We start from the raw sequence: 19,030 nt of genomic DNA, 5'->3' as shown, positions 1-19,030 counted from the left end.
AAGTGGTCAGATGCTCGAATTAGGCCTGAAGATGACTCCATGCCCTTCTGTTGGGATGCAGGGACATGTCTGTCTAACACCCCACTGAGGAAATGCCTAGAGACTTAACCCTTTACTTCACGAGCTGTTTGTCACGTGCGGCCCAAAGTCAGTGAAGTTATGTGTTAACACTTAGGTTTTTGTTGTTGTTGTTGTTCATGAGACAGGTGAATTATTTCTGTCTGGTAGAAACCCTAACCTGAGGTTCTGCCCTGTAGGATATTAACCAGTTTTAAATCTATCCTGAGACCTGTAATTCAACCTTCTTTCTTCAGTTCCTACCCAGTGTTTTCTAATGCTCTGTGCCCTGACTTTATTTCTCTCGTTAATGAATCTCCAGGACATAATTAAGTTTGCATGAGAATAATGTTTTGGATGTTCTTAAGTTCTACTTTGGCACAAATAAAACGCTCGAGCTATTTCCAGTTCGGCAACAGGAAGAAGCATCCAGTGGTCCCACCCGCCATGACAGAAACAAGAGAGTTCTAGGTCAGGTCCGGCCCGACTGCGGCCCTGCCTGGCTCCGCTCTCAGTGCTGCCCTCTGACCGCCTAAGCTCCGGCTGCTGCACGTACCTTTGGACATCCTGCGATGTTGAGAGACGTGATTCGCGTGCAGAAGATGGCGACGGATTTTATAATGTCGTCCGTCAGTTGGGCACAGTAGGAGACATCCAGGTGTTCCAGGTGCAGCGAGGTCTTACAGTATGACTGGAAGAGAGTCCCAAGGCTGCAGGGTTAGTTTTGTGTCCCCCTTTAAACTTTCCCCCCGTACTTTCCTTTAGTCTCTGTGGATCCAATACCGTGTGTGTGTGAAGCTAACTCACCTGCAGTGGTTTATTTAGTATTTATTTGGGATAATATATATCCCAAATATATAGATTTTTGCCGTGACAAAACAAATAACAAAATATTGCATCCAAACTCAGGTCAGCAAAAGATACATGTCAAATTATCAGTTTATCAATACTCAGATTCCTGCTAGCAAAATGCAGTTTTTCTGAAGTCACTCATGATGAAATGTGATTGGCGTCTCAGTAATTAATAGGGTTATACTTGTTCAGATGAGTGGAGAAAGGGGCAGAGGATGTGCGAGCAGATGGCAGATACGGCAGGGGTGACAGTGGGAAGAGCACATTACCTTTTCCCCATCGTGTATGACCTATGAAAACTTAACAAACACTTCAGTCTTTCTGGAGTCCCCATTTCTCTTCCAATTAGTGTGAGTAATACCTAGAGCGTAGCATTATTCTGAATTGCCAGCACGGCCATCTGTCACAGAGCGGCTCGCCGCTTCCCTACGGCAATACCGAGCCGACGGACGCAGCCTGGGCGGCCATCGGTGGTAAACAGATAATGAACGCATGGCACACAAAGGCACTGGGATTTGTTGGGCCACATTGAAAACTGACATCAGGAAATTTTCAGGGAAGCGGTTGTAGCTGGGAGGTATTGAATTGAGCAAGGTAACCGAGACTTAAAAAGACAAAACCCACATAGCTTAGATAAGACCCACATGGATCTTAGTGTATGATGTCCATCTGTGTTTAAACAAGTGGAGGTAACACGGAGCAGAAAGGAGGCCATGGGGTGGGGTAGGCGGGAAGAATGATACCAGGAGGGGGAGGGCACAGGGAAGAGAATCAGCAAAAACAGAATTTGCTTAAAAGTCCCTTACTGAAACCTAATACTGTCTGTGCTAATGTGCTAATTTAGAAAGACTCTGCAGGTATTATATAAGGACAAAATGAGGAGCTGGAGGAATGGCTCAACAGTTAGTGCAGAGGACCAGAGTGTAGTTCCCAGTTCCTAAGACCAAGGCCTGAAACAGTTCTGGGGATCCGATGCCCTCTTTTGTCCTCTATGGGCACACACGTGGACACACACACACACACACACACACACACATATGATGGAGGGAATAAAAATAAAATAATAAAGTCCTTAAAATGATATTCAAAGAACAAAATGATCCACAGAAATAAAGCTAAACATGTGATGGTAAAAATAGAATAAATCAAGACAAGTGGAGATCAGATGCCATGACTAATTCCAAGTGATACAAGAAAAGTCCCGCCCCACCACTGTAACCATGGCAACCCTCAGCCACTCCCCCTCCTCACCACTGTAACCATGGCAACCCTCAGCCACTCCCCGAGTTCTGCAGCACTGTGAAGAGGCTCAGAGGTTAGAGTTCTCTGTACTTAACCCTTCACCATTAATTTTACTCTGAGTATTGGGTTTGGGAATTCTACCAGGTTCCTAGATAACAGCTCTTATTTCCGTGAATCTGGATGCCCACTGGGCTATGTGCCAGCCTTGCCAGTCTTGCTTTCGGGACTGAGGAAGGACTCAAGTGTCAGGAAACTCATGGCTGTCGGACTGACACTAACATGAGTGCCTCTCTCTCTCTCTCTCTCTCTCTCTCTCTCTCTCTCTCTCTCGGCTTCTGCCATTTGTTTTTGTTTTAGAGCTAAGGATGAGACGAAGCTAGTGTACAGCTACAGGGAAGCAGGGATTTAGAGGAAATACAGTGAAGCAAGGCACCCAGCTCTGACGCTGTTTGAATCTTGGGGTGCGGGGGATAGGACCCATCCTAAAGGACGGTTACAGATTATATGTGTATATGTGTTTGTATATATGATACAGCTCCTATCAAATCAATTACTGTTAAAGTTCCACACTGTATAGAGTATGATCAGAGGTACTGTACAGAACTGCTAGTGTGTAGCACATGGTGAGCGCCTCAGAAAGTTTAGTGCTTGCATCAGCTACATATGCACTAAAGTTGGAAGCACCCAGACGAGAGTCACTTGGTCCACTGTCAAGGACGGCATGCATGTTGGAGAGAAAAAGTCAATGGATGATTGCTACAGTTGATGGTGATGTCACTGAGGGAAAAGGTCAACGGATGGTTACTATAGTTGATGGTGAGGTCATTGAGGGAAAAGGTCAACGGATGGTTACTACAGTTGATGGTGATGTCACTGAGGGAAAAGGTCAACAGATGATTGCTACAGTTGATGGTGATGTCACTGAGGGAAAAGGTCAACGGATGGTTACTACAGTTGACGATGATGTCATTGTGTTAGTTTGTTTTTATCGTCGTGATAAAACACTGACCATAAACAGCCTGAAGGATGAAAGGGTTATTTCATCTTACAGCTTCAGGTTGCACAGTCCATCCGTACAGCAACATTGACCACTCACTCACCCTCCACAGTTCCCTCAGCCAGGACCACCAGCTCAGGGGTGGCACAGCCCAGGGGTGGCACTGCCCGGGGTGGGATGAGCCTTCCCACTCCAAACTAATCAAGAAAACCCCACAGGCTTGGCCCATAGGCCAATCTAATGGAGACATTTCCTTAGTTGAGGTTCCCTCTCCTGAAATGACCCATGCCACTGAGAAGCGAAAGCCTAAGCAACACAGTCCAAGTGGATCTGAAAACTTCTCACCACAGAATAGTAAGCATACGAGAGAACGAAGGCTGATGAGCCTGAGGTGGCCACTCCGCAGTGTTAGCTGCTGGTAGCTTTTGTGTGACTCCACTGTTAATAAATGTGTACTTGCGGAGAGAAGGCCGTCTTGGCGATTATCCTTCCCTGACCGCAGCAGCCAATGGTGATGACTGGGCCCATGTAGAACTGGGATTTTCCACGGGGCTCAGCACTTTCTGGGCCTGACTCACCCTGGGTTGTGACTAACTTCACATGAAAATCTGTAATGCCTAGAACCAAGTGATCCAGGAATTGGAAGGGGCCACTGTTCGGGGATAGAAGGGTAGGGGTCGCAGTAGGTAAACAAGCTCGGGGAACACCCGGGTGGTCCAGAGGGAATCCACCTTTGACTGGAATCGGTGGCTTTGTCTCCCAGCTCACTTGCCATTGGGTATGCAGTGAGTCCCGTGGGGTCCTCTCTGGGACGGTGCTAGTTTCATGGGCTTTCACAAGCATCCCATTAGAACATAGAACATTCTCAGTAAGTATGGGATGTGGATTGGTCCACAAGTGTCTTCCAGAAAATTTAAGTCTGTCTTAATAACACGAGAATTTTGATATTGCAAGGTGGGGGGTAATATTGTTTTCTCTTAGAGACAAGTCATAGCGTCAACGGTGTTTGCTCTGTGAGGGACCAATGGGACTGGCTGACTTTAAAGGGAGACACAAGGCACCCAAGTACCAGTGTCTTCAGCCCCGAGTGCCAGTGCCTGAGGCGGAGCCCATTCCTACTGTGCGGTTAGGAAGACTCTACTAGACTCTGAAACTGAAATATTTGGAGGTTTTTAAATTCAGTAACTTAAAAAAGCCTCTGATACATTCCCAGTTGCACTGGAAAACCCGAGACAAAAGATTGGTGCAGGGTTTATGCTAAATTGGTGGTGAGTCTGCAAGCTCGGGTCCAGTAAGTCACCCCGACGTCCCACGTCTGCAGACGTGACTCAGTGCGGTCTCCTCCGGAGACAACTGCCATGTGCTCCGCTGGCTCCAAAGCTGCCCGGTCACTCACGTCAGTCAATCTTCTTCTCCCTTTACACTTCTTCCGAGTCAGTCCCTTAGAGTGAAGACGGAAAGAGGGTGGAATGCGACAAGTTTGACTGCCTTCCAGTTTACCAGCCGATCTTGCCGTGCGGAACACTTTTACGGAGAATGGCCACGTCATCCCGAGTCTCCTGCACTCCTAAACTGGACTCGTCATCCCGAGTCTCCGGCACGTTCCTAAACTGGGTACCTCGTCGGGATCAAATTTCACTCCAGATCCTGGTTTAATCCACCACAGCAGGTGCAGCTCTTGGTCCCAAACTCCTCCCTCCGTCGTCCATTCTCATGACACTGCCCCTTGATCATGAGTCTAATAGGCCCCATTAGTTGTCCTACAGGGTTGGAGTTTTTTGTTTTGTTTTGTTTTTCTCTCTGTTGCTAATTCTGGAAAAACCATTGTGCTCTCAAGATCTAACGTCTTTAATAAAGATGAACTGGACTGGCACAAAGCCAAAACACAATTTCCCCAATTAGAAGTGATACACTTGGGCCTCATACAGTCCTGACACGTGAGGCCCATTTCCTCAACGACAGCCTCCTTCCTACCAGACATCGGAGCACGTGGGGCCAGTCCTAGCTTTGGGCATGTGCTCTGTAGAGCCTGGAGCCCCATCCTGGTGAGAATGGTTTTGCTTCCCCCTCTGCTGGGAAGCCAGGCCTCCAAAGACATCTCTGCTCTTCAACAGGAAAAGAACAGTATGGGAAGAGAGGGGACAAAGCCAAGGCCTAAGGCAAGCATCTGCTAAGGAGCTTCCATATTTCACATTGTCTAAAACTTACATGGCAATCTGGGAAAGAAATGTTGGCTTCAGCCTGCTCAGCTGTGGTCTACAAAGCCCAATCATTCTTCCAGGCAGCAGGAATGACTCCAAACACTTTCTCCTCTCCCTTCACTTTTTGTTCTCCTTGGATCTCCTTGTATGAAGCTGTTTGTGTAGCTACCCTATTGTCTGCATTGTCTGTCGCTTTAGAAGCCATGTCCAGATATCCTTACGGCCCTGGTCTTTGGCCCATAGATGAAGGCCAGCTCACTGAGGAAGACTCCACAAAGAATGGAGACTCTTCTTAATGCAAGGGAGGAGAATGCGCTCCTGCAGATGGCAGGTGGCCAGGACTATTTCCTTCCTGCACACGCTAGGGACCTTTTGGCTGAGTTCAGCATCACTGGATAAATTACTCAACTCCCCGAGGTCTCGATGCTGTCCTCTGCAGCACGGGAAAATGTGGCACCTAAATCCCGGCACTTCATGATTTATTTGTTGGGAGCTTCAGTGGGTTAATATGCCCAAAGCGATCGCATAGTGCCTGGTCCACAACTGACATTTGGCCAACAGTATCTGGTACCATTATTGTCACCAGACTCTCTCTTGCCCTGCCAGATTTTTTAAATTGTGGAAAATTATAGTAAAATATTTTAATTAGATACTCTCAATAAATACATATTAATGTACTTTGTAAATTATGTAGATATATAATTGATTAAACATGTTCTAAGTATATATAAGCAAATACTATCAATAAAAATCTAAATAATAGTCTTAGATATTCTAATATTTCCTTCTGACCCCAAAATAGATTGCCTTGTTCATCTTCCGGGTAAATGTTTTCTCAACAGCACACCTCTGGATGTCAGTAAATCTGGATGGTCCCTGACATCACAGGTCCTGTTTTAAGTCTGGACTGAAAGAGGGGAATCTTTTCCGAAGTATACAGTGCGGTAGGTGCATGGAAGGAAGGCAGGAGGTGGAGAAGTGGGGGACAGGAAGATGAACAATAAGCAGCGACGGAGAACGCACCCTGGAAAAACAGAGAGAAGACCAGGAAAAGAACAACGCATCTTCTAGTGGGAAACTACGTTTTGGTAAGCAGAATTGGTTGGAAAAAATCCAGAATCGTTTTTGGCTTCAGATCTTATCTACAAACTAGAACTGGGCCAGGCAGGACAAAGGACAACAAGGACACCATTTCTCCAATGGAGTAGTCCAACAGACAAGAAGGGCGGGCGGGAGTGGGGTAGGGGGAGGAGGGAAGGATAATTACATTGTAATTCTCGGGCAGGAAGGGCTGCTGGTTTCTGTCCAGTCACCTTCGCTACTTTTTGTCCTTTTTCTTACATTGTCTCAAGAAAATAGCAACCCAGACCTATGGTCATCTAAGCCTCGTGCCTTTCAGTGTCTCTAAGAGACTAAGTCTCAGGACTGGCACTACTACTTGGCCTTCATCTTAGGACATAGTAGAACCAAAGATGTATGTGGTCCAGGCTGGCCTCAAACTCCAGATCCTCCTGCCTCTGCCTCCTTCAGCAAATCCTACCAGCCTGAGCCACCAGGCTCCATAGTTAAGTGCACTGCCTGCTCTTCCGTAGGTCCTGAGTTCAATTCCCAGCAACCACATGGTAGCTCACAACCATCTGTAATGAGATCTGGTGCCCTCTTGGGGAAGAGACCTGGTCAGTTGTCCTTATAAGCTTAGATCATGAGACCCAATATGGACAAGTTCAACAGAACCGCCATATACAGGCTGCCCATACCTGCTTCAGCATTGCCAGGGCATAAATTTCATCTTTCGGAACCAAGGATGAATCTAGTCAAGGAGGTTTCTAGCCTTGTAAAAAAGCTCCGACCTGGAACCTGTGGGCTTGTGTGACTCTAACACAACTTAGAGTTAACTTAAGTTAGGTTAACTTAACCTTAACTTTTCTCATCTGGAACAGTGAAATAAAAATATCTCTACCTATCTCACAGGCTTTGGGAAGTTAGCAAGAGCATGCTTCCTGTTGGCACAAACAACAGCCATCCCAAGAGCTGTTTTGTCTGTCATCGGCGTTGACTCGGGAGTCATGGACCAGCATGGACCAGTGCTGCCTGCCTGGGATCCCACCTGCTGTCAGGAGGGTTTCAGAAAGGAAATAAAGCAAGGAGAATCTACATGGGCTTCGCAGAAATAATAACCAGGGAACAGCAGCTCTCCAGAGCCATGCTGCGGGCATCCTGATCACGTCAGGCATGACACAGTGGACAAATCCTGCGTTTGTCACAGAGGGATCAAAACCGGCACAAATTCTACTCTCACGAGAGTGTGGGGTCCGACGACGCTTTCTTTCTTTGCCTTGTTACTTGGCCTGCAGGCAATCTGACAGGTTTTAACTTTAAGCAAGTTTCATCTTACGCGTGATAAACTAATATTCCGGGGGTAGCCTAGGGGCAGAAAAGGCCTCCTAAGGATTATCTTGCTTTTAACACGCTCTTCCCTGTGGACACTTGATCTGAGAATAACAGATGTTTGAGTCGGTTGGGAAGTGCAGCGAAACTTCAGCTCTCTACCAGTTCTCACGATGGGAGTGGTCAGGAAGCCGGCGCTGGGGTGGGGGTTACTGGGCTTCACCTGATGCTTTGCCAGGAAAACATGGTACCCAGCACTCCAGAATCTCTTGGAACCTTCTGAGCTAGGGGACTCTGAGAAGCTGTCGAATCCCACAGCCTTTGAAGTCTGGCAAGTTTCAAATCCTTTTGGACTGCTTAAAATTGGAAACAGATTAGCATCAAGGAGCAGCAGAGTGCCGAGCTCTTGCTTTCGCTCCCAGCCGTTGAAGAAACAATGATACCCGGATATCTGTGCCTCCCCCACCCCCACCCCCGTTGATTCCTCATCTCCTGACTCTCCTGGCATCTGCTGTTTAATTGTAAAGCTCAGGACACTGTTCTCAGCATGGATTATCAGTGCAGCAGGGATTTCTTCATTGTGGCTGTTGCTTTTTCAACGATCACCCCTTTAAATCGACCAAGAAATTACTTAGTTCCTCTTCTCAAACATTGAGTCCTCTGGGAGCTGCTTCGTAGAGCTTCTGGTCAATGCTCCCCGACACCAGGCTGGAGTGAAGACAGCAGCAGAGGCTTTTCTGGGCACCAGAGCCAGGCGCTGAACAAGCCCAAGCCTGCTGTTCGACGGCCCCAACCCCGGGACAGCTCGGAGTCGGCTGTACCACAGGCTATTGATTAAGGCCAGCTGACTAGGGTTCTTAATTGTTTCCCTTTCAACCCACGAGCACAGCTTTATCCCTGGAGACTAGGTGTAGTTATCAAAATCCCCTACTTTGGTAATTTTTGCATGACTTAATCCTGGAAACTGAATAGAAATCGGTGTTGATTTTTTTTAAAATAGTTGCTAAGGGGAGCTGACTCATCTAGCCCATCTTGGACATTGGAAGCCAGGATGTATCAAAGGCGACAGAAATCAATTTTGCTTTAGCGCCGGAGGGAGGAGCTATCAGTGAATAAAAATTCGTGATGAAAATCTTGCATAAACAATGTTTTGGGGCTAATTAAAAGTGGTGAGTCAAAGCAAAAGACTTTAGATGAGGAAAGAGTCACAGGAGGGCGTGATGCACCCCTGTTCTCAGAGTCCATGATAAATCTTCTGAAACTCCAGACAGACGTGTCTGCAGCAGGCTGGCCAGAGACAGTTGAACAAGGTGGACACTTGGACTATTGAAAAGTCAACACACACATGCACGTGCACACACACACACACACACACCCCAAAAACAAAAGGGAGGAGGGAGAAAATGGAGAGAGGATGAGAAAGAAATTTTTTCCTGAGTAGAACATCTGATCTTGTGCAACTGGAAATGAAATATTTCTGCATCTTGTGTTTCTTTAAAAAGGTGTCTTTAGATTGCAGAGAATAGAGAGCAATTCTGAAAGTTTAAACTTTTGAAAAAGAAAGACAAGCATTTCCCTGCGTGATTGTATAATTAACGCACGAGCACACACTTTCGCCTAGACTTAAACTTGGGCACCAGAGAGGAGTGGGGGAGACGCCTGGAGCCATAGGATTAAACGTAGATGGCAGAAAGTGGGGCTCTCCTGATTCCTGGCTTCAGGAAAAGCCGTGTCCCAAAAAGCCTGTTTTCGGGGATGGATATTTAGAGGCTGACATTACAGGGGTTAGTTATCGGCCAGATACGACTGCCTCCTCTCTAAAGGGTGGAATTCAGTATTAGAAATGTTAATATTTTAAACTTTTATTTGGGGCCTTCATTCATCCAGGAAACACCTATTTACTGTCTACGATTACCTACACCTGAAGGACTCCTGCTACTAGCTACTAGTTCGGAGAAAGTCTTTTCTCCCAGACGAGCCAGAGTCATGTCACAGAGTCTGGTTTCTCCTGTCCTTCCGGTCAAATTGAGCTATGTTTGGGCTCCCCCATTCACCTCACGATTCCAGACTTACTCCCGGCCCATGGATAAATGGATAAATGAGCAATTAGTGGGTGTTTAAGTAGATGGCTCACACTGTGTACAAACATCAAAATAGGGCGCTGTGTCTCAAATACACATAAAAATTGTTAACAGACGTGTCCGTGTGTGCATGCATATACATATGTGCGTGCGTGCGTGTGTGTGTGTGTGTGTGTGTGTGTGTGCTGATTTAGGACCAAGACTTGTCAAGAACAATATAAGATATTCATAATGCTAAAATGTCACGTGAATTCTGAGGCATCTTAATGGCACACTTATTTGTGATGATGCTTAACTGTTTCGCTTTTTAAATCTCTGATCTGTCACCTTTTCGATTTTTTTTTTTTGAAAACCTGACTGTATCATGCTAATGGATACGGCTTTGTGTAAATGTGTGATTAACCCACATTTAAACCACAATTTACACAAATCTTTTGGCTTCTTTTCATAGCAGATCATGTGCACCCCAGCATCTGTAATTCCTTTATCAGAGACTTATAATCTTGTCCCATATGAAGGTTTTCACTTTCTGGCCCTTCGTCTTGAAGCAGTACTGTGTCTTCTGAAAACTCTCTGCACTGGGCAGAGCTGGTGCGGGGGCCTAAACTTAGAACAGCTTTAAAGATCCCTAACAGTGTGACACTTTCCTCTTGTGTGACAACACTGTCCAGACACAATGAGATGAAGCAAAGCAAAGCTAAACGACATGGTGGGGACCGACCATGTTGCCAATCCGTCATTCAGAAGAGTAATTTCCCGTTTCTACCCTCCATTTTCATAAACGGAGCTTAAGCTGGTCCTGAGAAGGTATGAAACCTTGACCAGTTGTAACCTCTCAACCCTTGCTTCTTATCTGTAAAATCGGAAAATTGTTTTACATGTTGTTAAGCTTCCTACAGCTCCAAGCATCTGAAAGTCTATGCTATGATCTAAGCATGGGTTGACCTGGAGGCCCCCTGCAGCTCTCGGGTTTGCATATTCCTCCAGTACTGCTCAGTGCATCATTTCAGACTTCCGAAATCATCTTTGAATATGCCACACCCCAAACCTCCCTACTTCCTGTGGGCTTGTTGGCTATGGCTTGCATTACCCACATGCCTGTGGGATTAACTCTTTCATCCTTGTGAGAAAGTGTCCCTCCTTCCTTCCCTTGGTTGTTTTCCTCTCTTCGCGCTTAGTCCGATGTTTTCCTATACAGTGGAGGTTTTTAACTCCTGGCTTGCTTTTATGTGATGCTTCCAATGACTTAGTAGTTTCTACATGTTTATTTTTCATTTCTTTCTCATTCAATGCATGGCCAAAATGCAATTTTGAGTGGTTCTCTCTCTCTCTCTCTCTCTCTCTCTCTCTCTCTCTCTCTCTCTCACTGAGACGCTTAAGGTGCTAAAAATAATTCCATTGTGGCTTACATGTAGTGTGCACTTTACAGTTTCCTGCATGGTACTCGGGCCATGCCTATGGACCCTTTACCTTTCTCGAGAATTCCTCCAGTGTCAGCTGAGCACATGATAATTCATCTCGCTCACTCACTCATGCTGTGAATTCTGTTGAAGGACACTGACAACTGTTTGGAAAACTCCGAAGAGTTAGAAATCTGGTGTAGTCTCTAAACTCCCCCAATTTTCACGGTTAGATTATCTAATATTTTAGTTTTCTACTTTGTTAACTATTTTCTCTATGTGTGAAAGCTTTGGGCCACAGAGAAGTTTATCACTCTCCAGGTAGATGCCCCTATTGATCCTGCAAGCCTGGCACAAAGGGATGGAAAGAAATGAGGACACAAAGCTTCTCTGGTGCCTCGGACCCTAGAGACCTGTCCTGTCAGTATATGAGTAACCTTTGTGTTAGAGTGGCCAAAAACACCTGACAAAGGCGGTTTAAGGGACGAAGTGGGTGCTGACTCATGCCTTTAGAGAAAACTCGGTCCACAGGGACAGGGAAGTACGGCAGTGTTCACCGTGGCCACAGTGTGTGGCAGGAACTCCCTTCTTTATGTGGAGTGGACAGGCCAGACCCAGGGGCTGGTCTATCCTTGGAGAACTGAGGAAGTGGTCTACTCTGGAGCCAGGCTGCACCTCCTAAAGGCTTCGTGCCTTCCAAATAGCACTGTAAGCTAAAGACTGGGTGTTCAGACAGGAGCCTGGGAGCAGCATTTAGCTTTACGCCTGGCGTGGACTCTGTGGCTGAGTTCCCAGTCCCACGTGTATTGGGAGTTGGCTCCTGCCCGTCCTTTCTATTGTGACTTACAAAGTTTATTCAACTTGAGCTTCGTTTTCAATCTTAGCTCTGGCAGGAACCCTAATCATCTTACCCGAATTCCAAGGTCGGTGATGTTGGTACACTCAGACAGAGAAAGTTCCCTCAGTCTCCTGTGTCTGGAAAGTGTGCTCAAGCCCTGAAAATATAAAGGTAATTTCATTATTCAGTTTAGTATGGGATGTATCCACGAGATAGCTGTACAAGCTGATGACTTAAAAAAGAAATCCTTTATGAAACCCAAATAAAAGTACCTACCTTCCGGTCATACTTTATGTCTAACACAGCATGGGCTTATGTAGACAAGAAAATTATTAGTATTAATCACTATTAAACGATTAAATAAAAAATTCAGATATCTCTAATACTTAAAAAAAAAAGCTACAGAGTCTGGAGCTAGAGAACCCCTTAAGGTCGGAACCAACGTGACCTGCTCTGAGGGCCTGAAGACACTTGGTGCGGTTAATGAGTTAATCAGGTTCTTATTCATTCCTAGCCTAAGAAACTCAAAATCTTTACATCATCTCGAGTCTAGTTTCTGAAAGAGAAAGGGAAACAATCTTTGTAAAGATCTAGGAACCTAAGCAGTCACCAGTAGCCCACGTCTTTCAGGTTTAAAGACAAGAGAGCAGATTGCTCTCCTGGCCTCCCCTTGTGTAGACATGGTTGTGCTAGGTCACTTCTCAGCCGTTTCCCCAAGAGCTGACTCGACAGCTCCCTGTGTGCGTTGATGACATGATGTCTCCACGTGTACTGATGACGTGATGTCTCCACATACACTGATGACGTGATGTCTCCACATGTACTGATGACATGATGTCTCCACATGCACTGATCACGTGATTGCCTCCTATGTGATGGATGATGTGATGTCTCCACGTGACTGATGATGTGATGTCTCCATGTGCGCTGATGATGTGATGTCTTCACGTGACAGATGATGTGATGTCTCCACATGACAAATGACGTTATGTCTCCTATGTGCACTGATGATGTGATGTCTCCACGTAATTGATGACGTGATGTCTCCACGTGACTGATGACGTGATGTCTCCATGTGATGGATGACGTGATGTCTCCACCTGATGGATGACGTGATGTCTCCACATGCAATGACCACGTGGATGTCTCCTATGTGACTGATGACGTGATGTCTCCACATGCACTAATGACGTGATGTCTCCATGTGATGGATGACGTGATGTCTCCACGTGCACTGATCACATGGATGTCTCCTACGTGACTGATGACGTGATGTCTCCATGTGCACTGATGGCATGATGTCTCCACGTGACTGATGACATGATGTCTCCACGTGCACTGACCACATGGATGTCTCCTATGTGACTGATGACGTGATATCTCCATGTGCACTGATGGCATAATGTCTCCATGTGCACTGATGGCATGATGTCTCCACGTGACTGATGACGTGATGTCTCCATGTGCACTGATCACATGGACGTCTCCTACGTGACTGATGACGTGATGTCTCCTATGTGCACAGTGACTTGGTGAACTGGCTGACAAACAGTTGGTCATGTGTGCTTGTTTGTTGGTGCTAAGGATGAGCCCGGGGCCTTGGCATGCTGGGTAAGTACTCTCCTGAGACACAGCCTCAGCCTCTCTGTCTTGTTTTGCAGAGCTGCAGGCTGTGTGGGAATTCAAGGCTCCAGGTTCCCAGCAGGCACTTTGCTTCTCCATGACCCAGAGAACTGAAGAATCCAAGATGCTCAGGAATCCACACTGGGAAAGTGGCTTATACGTCAGTAGCAGGTTCACCGAGGGGTGTGGTCTAAGGACACAGGATTCTAAAGAAAGCGGGCACCAAGTCATCCGGACAAATCTGTACGTCACACAGAGTGACAGAGGTAAATAGAGCTTTCCTGGTGTGGGGAACACACTGTCACACCGAGACCAAAATGCAGGAAAAATGGGACTTGTGTTCTAAGAGACGTGTGAGGACCACTCAGGAGGGGTGACCGCCTCCAACTGGAAGGCAGAGGTGGTGGTTAGCAGAATTTTCAAAGATAAAGAGAACTGTGGGTTAACCCTAGAGATTGTGATTTTTTTGCCAAGCAGTAAACATAATGGAACAGCCTTTCAGGTGAGGAAATGGTATGAGCAGAGACTTCGTTTGCAAAGTGAGTTGCTTGGAAATATTTCAGTTTGGGGTCACTGGGACCAGGGGGAAGGAAGACAGAACACTGCCGGGGACAGATCCATGCACACATTTGAGAGCTGAAGATTGCTTGAACATCTCTCCAGGCTTTACATCTGGATTTGTTTAGCTAGTGTAGACCAACATTGGCAATGAATTGCTTACTGAGCGTTGGGATGGGGAGCCTGCTCTGGCCGAGTCATCCTGTCTCTGGCTTGGAACAGCACCAACGCAAATATCAAACATCTTCTTCCAAGTCTATATTGAAAACATACACAGCTCCAGAAAGGTTCAAAGAACATTAGAAGGAATACCTTTCTGCCCCTTACCTAGATTCTTCGGTTCTGCGTGTGCATATGTAGGCCACAGAACAGCTTCAGGTGCCGCCTGCCTTAGGTGCCATGCACTTTGGTGGTGGTGGTGGTTGTCACTGTATGCTGTTGGGGTAGGGGTAGCTCTTTGATTAGACCGTGGCCTGTGTGAGCCTCAGGGATTTGCCTAGCTCTACTTCCCAGAGCACACCACTGCACCTGGCTTTCCGTATGGAGTTCTGAGGCTTGCACCCAGGTCCTCACGGCTTGCAGACTGACGTCTCTCCCCAGCCCAGGGCACCTTCTGAAGCGCACGTGGCGATTCTCGCGTGTAATGTCTCGTACTCTGTGTTTGCCGGCTGACGCGTTGGCTTAGATTTTGAGCATCACCTGAGTGCTGCCACATCTCCCTGGGAGTCTGTGTGTCAGGCTGCTCCACCAGCAGGGGGCCACGGGGCCACTTGGTGAAAGACTAATAACTACTACACCACTTCATTAGAAACACGGTTTCCTTCATTCACCACGTCTGTGGTGTGGTTCTCTCAGGGTGTTAGAACACAGTTCGGCAATGACCACTGAGCTATGGTTTTAGTATTTCTTGGTGATCCTTGTCTAAACAAGTTATTAAATGCAGCTTTTTAAATTCTGTCCTTCGTTTTAGATTTCTTAGCTGAATTTTATTTAAAACTTTGTTTTCTTACTGAACTTTCCCTTTAATTCTGCTAAAAGTTTTGGAGGGGTGCTTTGAATAAGTTAAAGCTCTTAGGCCTGGGTCTTGTCCCAAGTCATGTGTGGTATTACTTAGTAACTGTTTTATATACTGGGGATTGAACACCGGGCCTCATGAATTCTGGGTAAGCTTACCACTGAGTTACGCACTCAGCCACCTATAAATACAAGTTTAGCAACTGGCCTAAATTTTTGTTAAGTGTATTTATGATGTAAAATCACTGTCTTTAATGGTGGAATGGTGTTTCTTGTTGGTAAAAGATAATATTGAGGGAAACTTTCATGTTCTGCTGATCTCTCAGAATGAGCAGCTGACTGTGATTTCTTAAACAATCTACCTCCTACATGTGAAAATTAAGCGGGGGAAAACAACCTCAACAGGTTAGCAGTATGGTGATGAGGTTTATCTTTTCATAACTCACATTCATGGCCTTTCTTCTGAGATACTTTTTGTAAAAAGACTGGAACATCGCCTAGGCACCATGGAATGTGAGCACTGAAGCAAATGTAACGTAGCTTATCTGGCAGCCACAGTGCTAGATGTGACTCACCCTTGTGAATGGTTCGCTTCATCTCAGCACTCACTTTGATTCTTAGATTTTATTTATTTACTCATTGTTTATCTTGAGACACGTTCTCGCTGTATAACCCAGGGAACCCTGTGGTCCACACCCTCCTGCTGCAGCCTCCTGAGTGCCGGGGTACCAAGTGCAGGACAGCATGCCTGTCTGAGTGGTACATGTGAATACAGGTGTACCGGAACAGTGAGCATGGAGAACTCGACGTCATAACCTGCCCCGGGTCTTCATGCCTTTGCAGCAGACGGTTTACCAGGGGGGCCGTCTTGGCAGCCCTGGTCTGTTGTTCCAGACTGTGCTGACTTGCTGGCACGCTGCAGATTTGTGGCTGGAATACACTTTCTTTTGGAATTGTTTGAACTGATAAGGATTTGTTCTTCCTGTTGCTACTCACAGTCTGTTAGCAACAGCGAGTCAAGCATCCTGGGGAATATGCAGCATCTCGGTTAGCGTCTTTATGAAGTCGCCGATAAGACTACAGTCCTCTCGAAAATGTATCTTAGGCTCCCAAACTAATTAGACCTTTGATGGTCTAATTAGCAATTCTGATTTTATAAAGAGATTTCCCTCAATTATCTTTGTTCTCTTTTCCTCACTTTATTGTTAGTGTGAATCCCTTGATCACATTCACTTTTAGTTTTCTTCTTCTTCTTCTTTTTAATTATTTCTTTCTGAGCCTGCCTTACACTGTAACTCAAACTTTCCTGGAACTCACTATGTAGCACAGGCTGGTCTCAGATTCATGGCAATTCTCCTGCCTCAGCCTCCTAAAGTACTGAAACTAAAGCTTGAGCCACTCCAGATAGCTCTGTGGTAACTTCTGACCACCATTCAGGCCCGAAGGCACCTAGCCTCTGCCCAGCGCATAGAGAGGTAGACTGTATCCGGGAGCCCAGACTCTGCCCAGCACATACGAAGGTAGACTGTATCCGGGAGCCCAGCATCCCTGGTAGCTGGGCGTGGGGCAGCTCCATGAGACCGCTGCCCCCAACAGGGCGGAAGGAGGGAGGGCAACGACAGACATTCACCCTTGCTTCTCTTTAGTTTCCGTGGGCACTTGGCTGGACACAGGAGACAGGCACAGTGACGTCTGTGAGAGAAGCCAAGGAGGTCATGGGATCTGCAGATTCACATCCTATCTTGGCTAGAGACAAGGAATGGAGGCCCATGTCCCTGTGGAGAACCACAGCTGGCTTCTTGTTCTTATTTTTGAAAATTCAAAGCCAATTCATTCGTCTTCCTTTTAATTCTCATCTTTTCCTATAGCCTGGATCCCAAGTGAATCCCGGGTTTCCTGGTTGAAGGCTGCGCGTCCTGGACCTGGAGCTTTATCCGTGTGTGTTCCGTGCACATGGGTGGTCTCCAGCAGGCGGGTCAGCGGATTAAGACATGCAGCTGTGAGTGCTCCCGCTCCAGCTCAGAGCAGAGCTGAGAGAAGGCGGAATTTAAAGAAGCCTTAAGTGTGTGGTGGGGAGACAGGAAATGGTGCCGGGTCTCTTCGTTCACCGGCTCTCGGGTACAAGCATCCTGAGCTTCCTGTGAACTGAGAGGGGATGCCCAGCCTCTACCCTCACAGAGCCCGGAATGCACAGGAAGCGGACTGAGCAAATAAGAATAATGGGCCAAGTGTTTTTTAACATAATTTCGTTTTTGAATCTTTGGGAATTTCACATCACGCACCCTAATTCCACTCAGCTCCCGGGCCTCCCGTATCTTCCCGGCACCCATGCAGTGCCTCCACCAAAGAAAATTTTTAAAAATTCAAATCAAAACAAAACAAAAATCCTGTCTGCTCCCCCATCTTTCCCACCTCTTCCTTCGTACTGGTGGCATTGGGGGTTACGGCGTGTCACGCAGGAGACCCTTTCATCCAATCCGGACTGACTTGTGGTGTTTATTGCAGTGATCACTGGTCTGGTTCAAGGCTTCCAGTTGCTCATACGCTCATCTCTGGGTCCTCACGGGAACTCCTGAGCTATCCTGCAGCTGACTTGAGTCGTAGAGATCCTGCAGGGATTGTTCCACAGGACCGGCCCCCTCATGAGCTCCAGCAGGTCACGGATGGCCTGGCTGTGGGCCTGGGTGGTAGCCGAGCTGGTCACTGTAGGTCACTGGGGCCGCCTGCCTCAGGTGAGAGGGCAGAGCTATCTCCCCTACACCCATGCCGTTAGGGTCAGCTCCCCCTCTACCACGGTGAGAGGCAGGGCCATCTCTCCTGAGCGTGGGGGCCAACAACTCTCCTACTGCGGTGTCCAGCAAGAGGCAGGGCCAGCACAAGGTGGGACCGGCTCAGCGTGGCCCTCTGATTTCATCTCTGCACAACAGGACAGCAGGGCCAGCAGCAGATTGCTTCATCATAGTTTTGTTGTTGCTTGCTTGTCTTTGTTTTCATTAAAAATAATCTTAAACTAGCCTTGTGACTTACAATTCAAATTAACATGGGAACTGAATTTAATTAGATTTGGATTTCTTGCAATTCCATTTGAAAATGACTGGTGTGCTTTCAAAACTTTTAAGAAGGTCTCTAAGTAGGCAACAAGTACAAGGGCGCTATACTGTAAAAAGGGGCGGCAATAATTACAGGACATTAGACATGAACAATGCTCAGCTAATATCCATGCAGAGAATTATGTCGCCACATGGTTTGTTTTCTGAAAGAAAGGATATATTGTCAGGCCTGGTGGTGTGGGCCTATAAGGCAGCTCTCAGGAGTCTGAAGCATGACCTTCAAATGTCAAGGCCTGTGTGGGCTGCAAGGCGAGCCCAAGGCCAGCCTGGGAGATTTTGTGAGACCCTATCTCAAAACAGAGGTGTGAAGAAGGGTGGGGTGTAACCTGATGGAGTCAGAACTTGCTCAAGCCTGAACCAAGCCCTCAGTTTACCCCCAGCATGGAAAAACAGCAAGCAGGGAAGGAAGGAAAGGAGAGAGGGAGGATGGGAGGAGAGAGGGGAAGAAGGAAGAAAACATAAAAACCGATTTGATGTTGTCTAGAAATGTCTAGACAGAGAAGTGATTTCCTGATCATTATGGACAGTATGACCAATGCCTAATATAGAAAACTTATCCCAGAATATTAGCAGGCAATCTAGCTCTTTCAAGATCCCCTAATTACCTACACAGGAACACGCAGAATGGAAGGAGGAGTATCCAGGCACATGTTTAAAGACCCTGCATCC

General features: G+C 46.7%; 1 protein-coding gene across 1 annotated transcript in view; it reads right to left on the bottom strand.

Annotated features, from left to right (window-relative positions):
- Fbxl13 (F-box and leucine rich repeat protein 13) overlaps window positions 1-19,030 on the bottom strand; it is a 171,681-nt gene that overhangs the window by 8,583 nt on the left and 144,068 nt on the right. The window contains exons 18-19 of the mRNA XM_048433517.3: window positions 12,130-12,213; window positions 614-748 (exon numbers count right to left, since the gene is read on the bottom strand). Of these exons, the coding sequence (XP_048289474.3) occupies window positions 614-748; window positions 12,130-12,213 (219 nt within the window). The remainder of the gene's footprint in view (window positions 1-613; window positions 749-12,129; window positions 12,214-19,030) is intronic.

This window comes from Myodes glareolus, chromosome 27 (genome assembly GCF_982192425.1).
Source record: "Myodes glareolus chromosome 27, mMyoGla1.1, whole genome shotgun sequence".
NCBI lineage: Eukaryota > Metazoa > Chordata > Mammalia > Rodentia > Cricetidae > Myodes > Myodes glareolus.
This window is presented reverse-complemented; position numbering and strand designations above follow the sequence as displayed.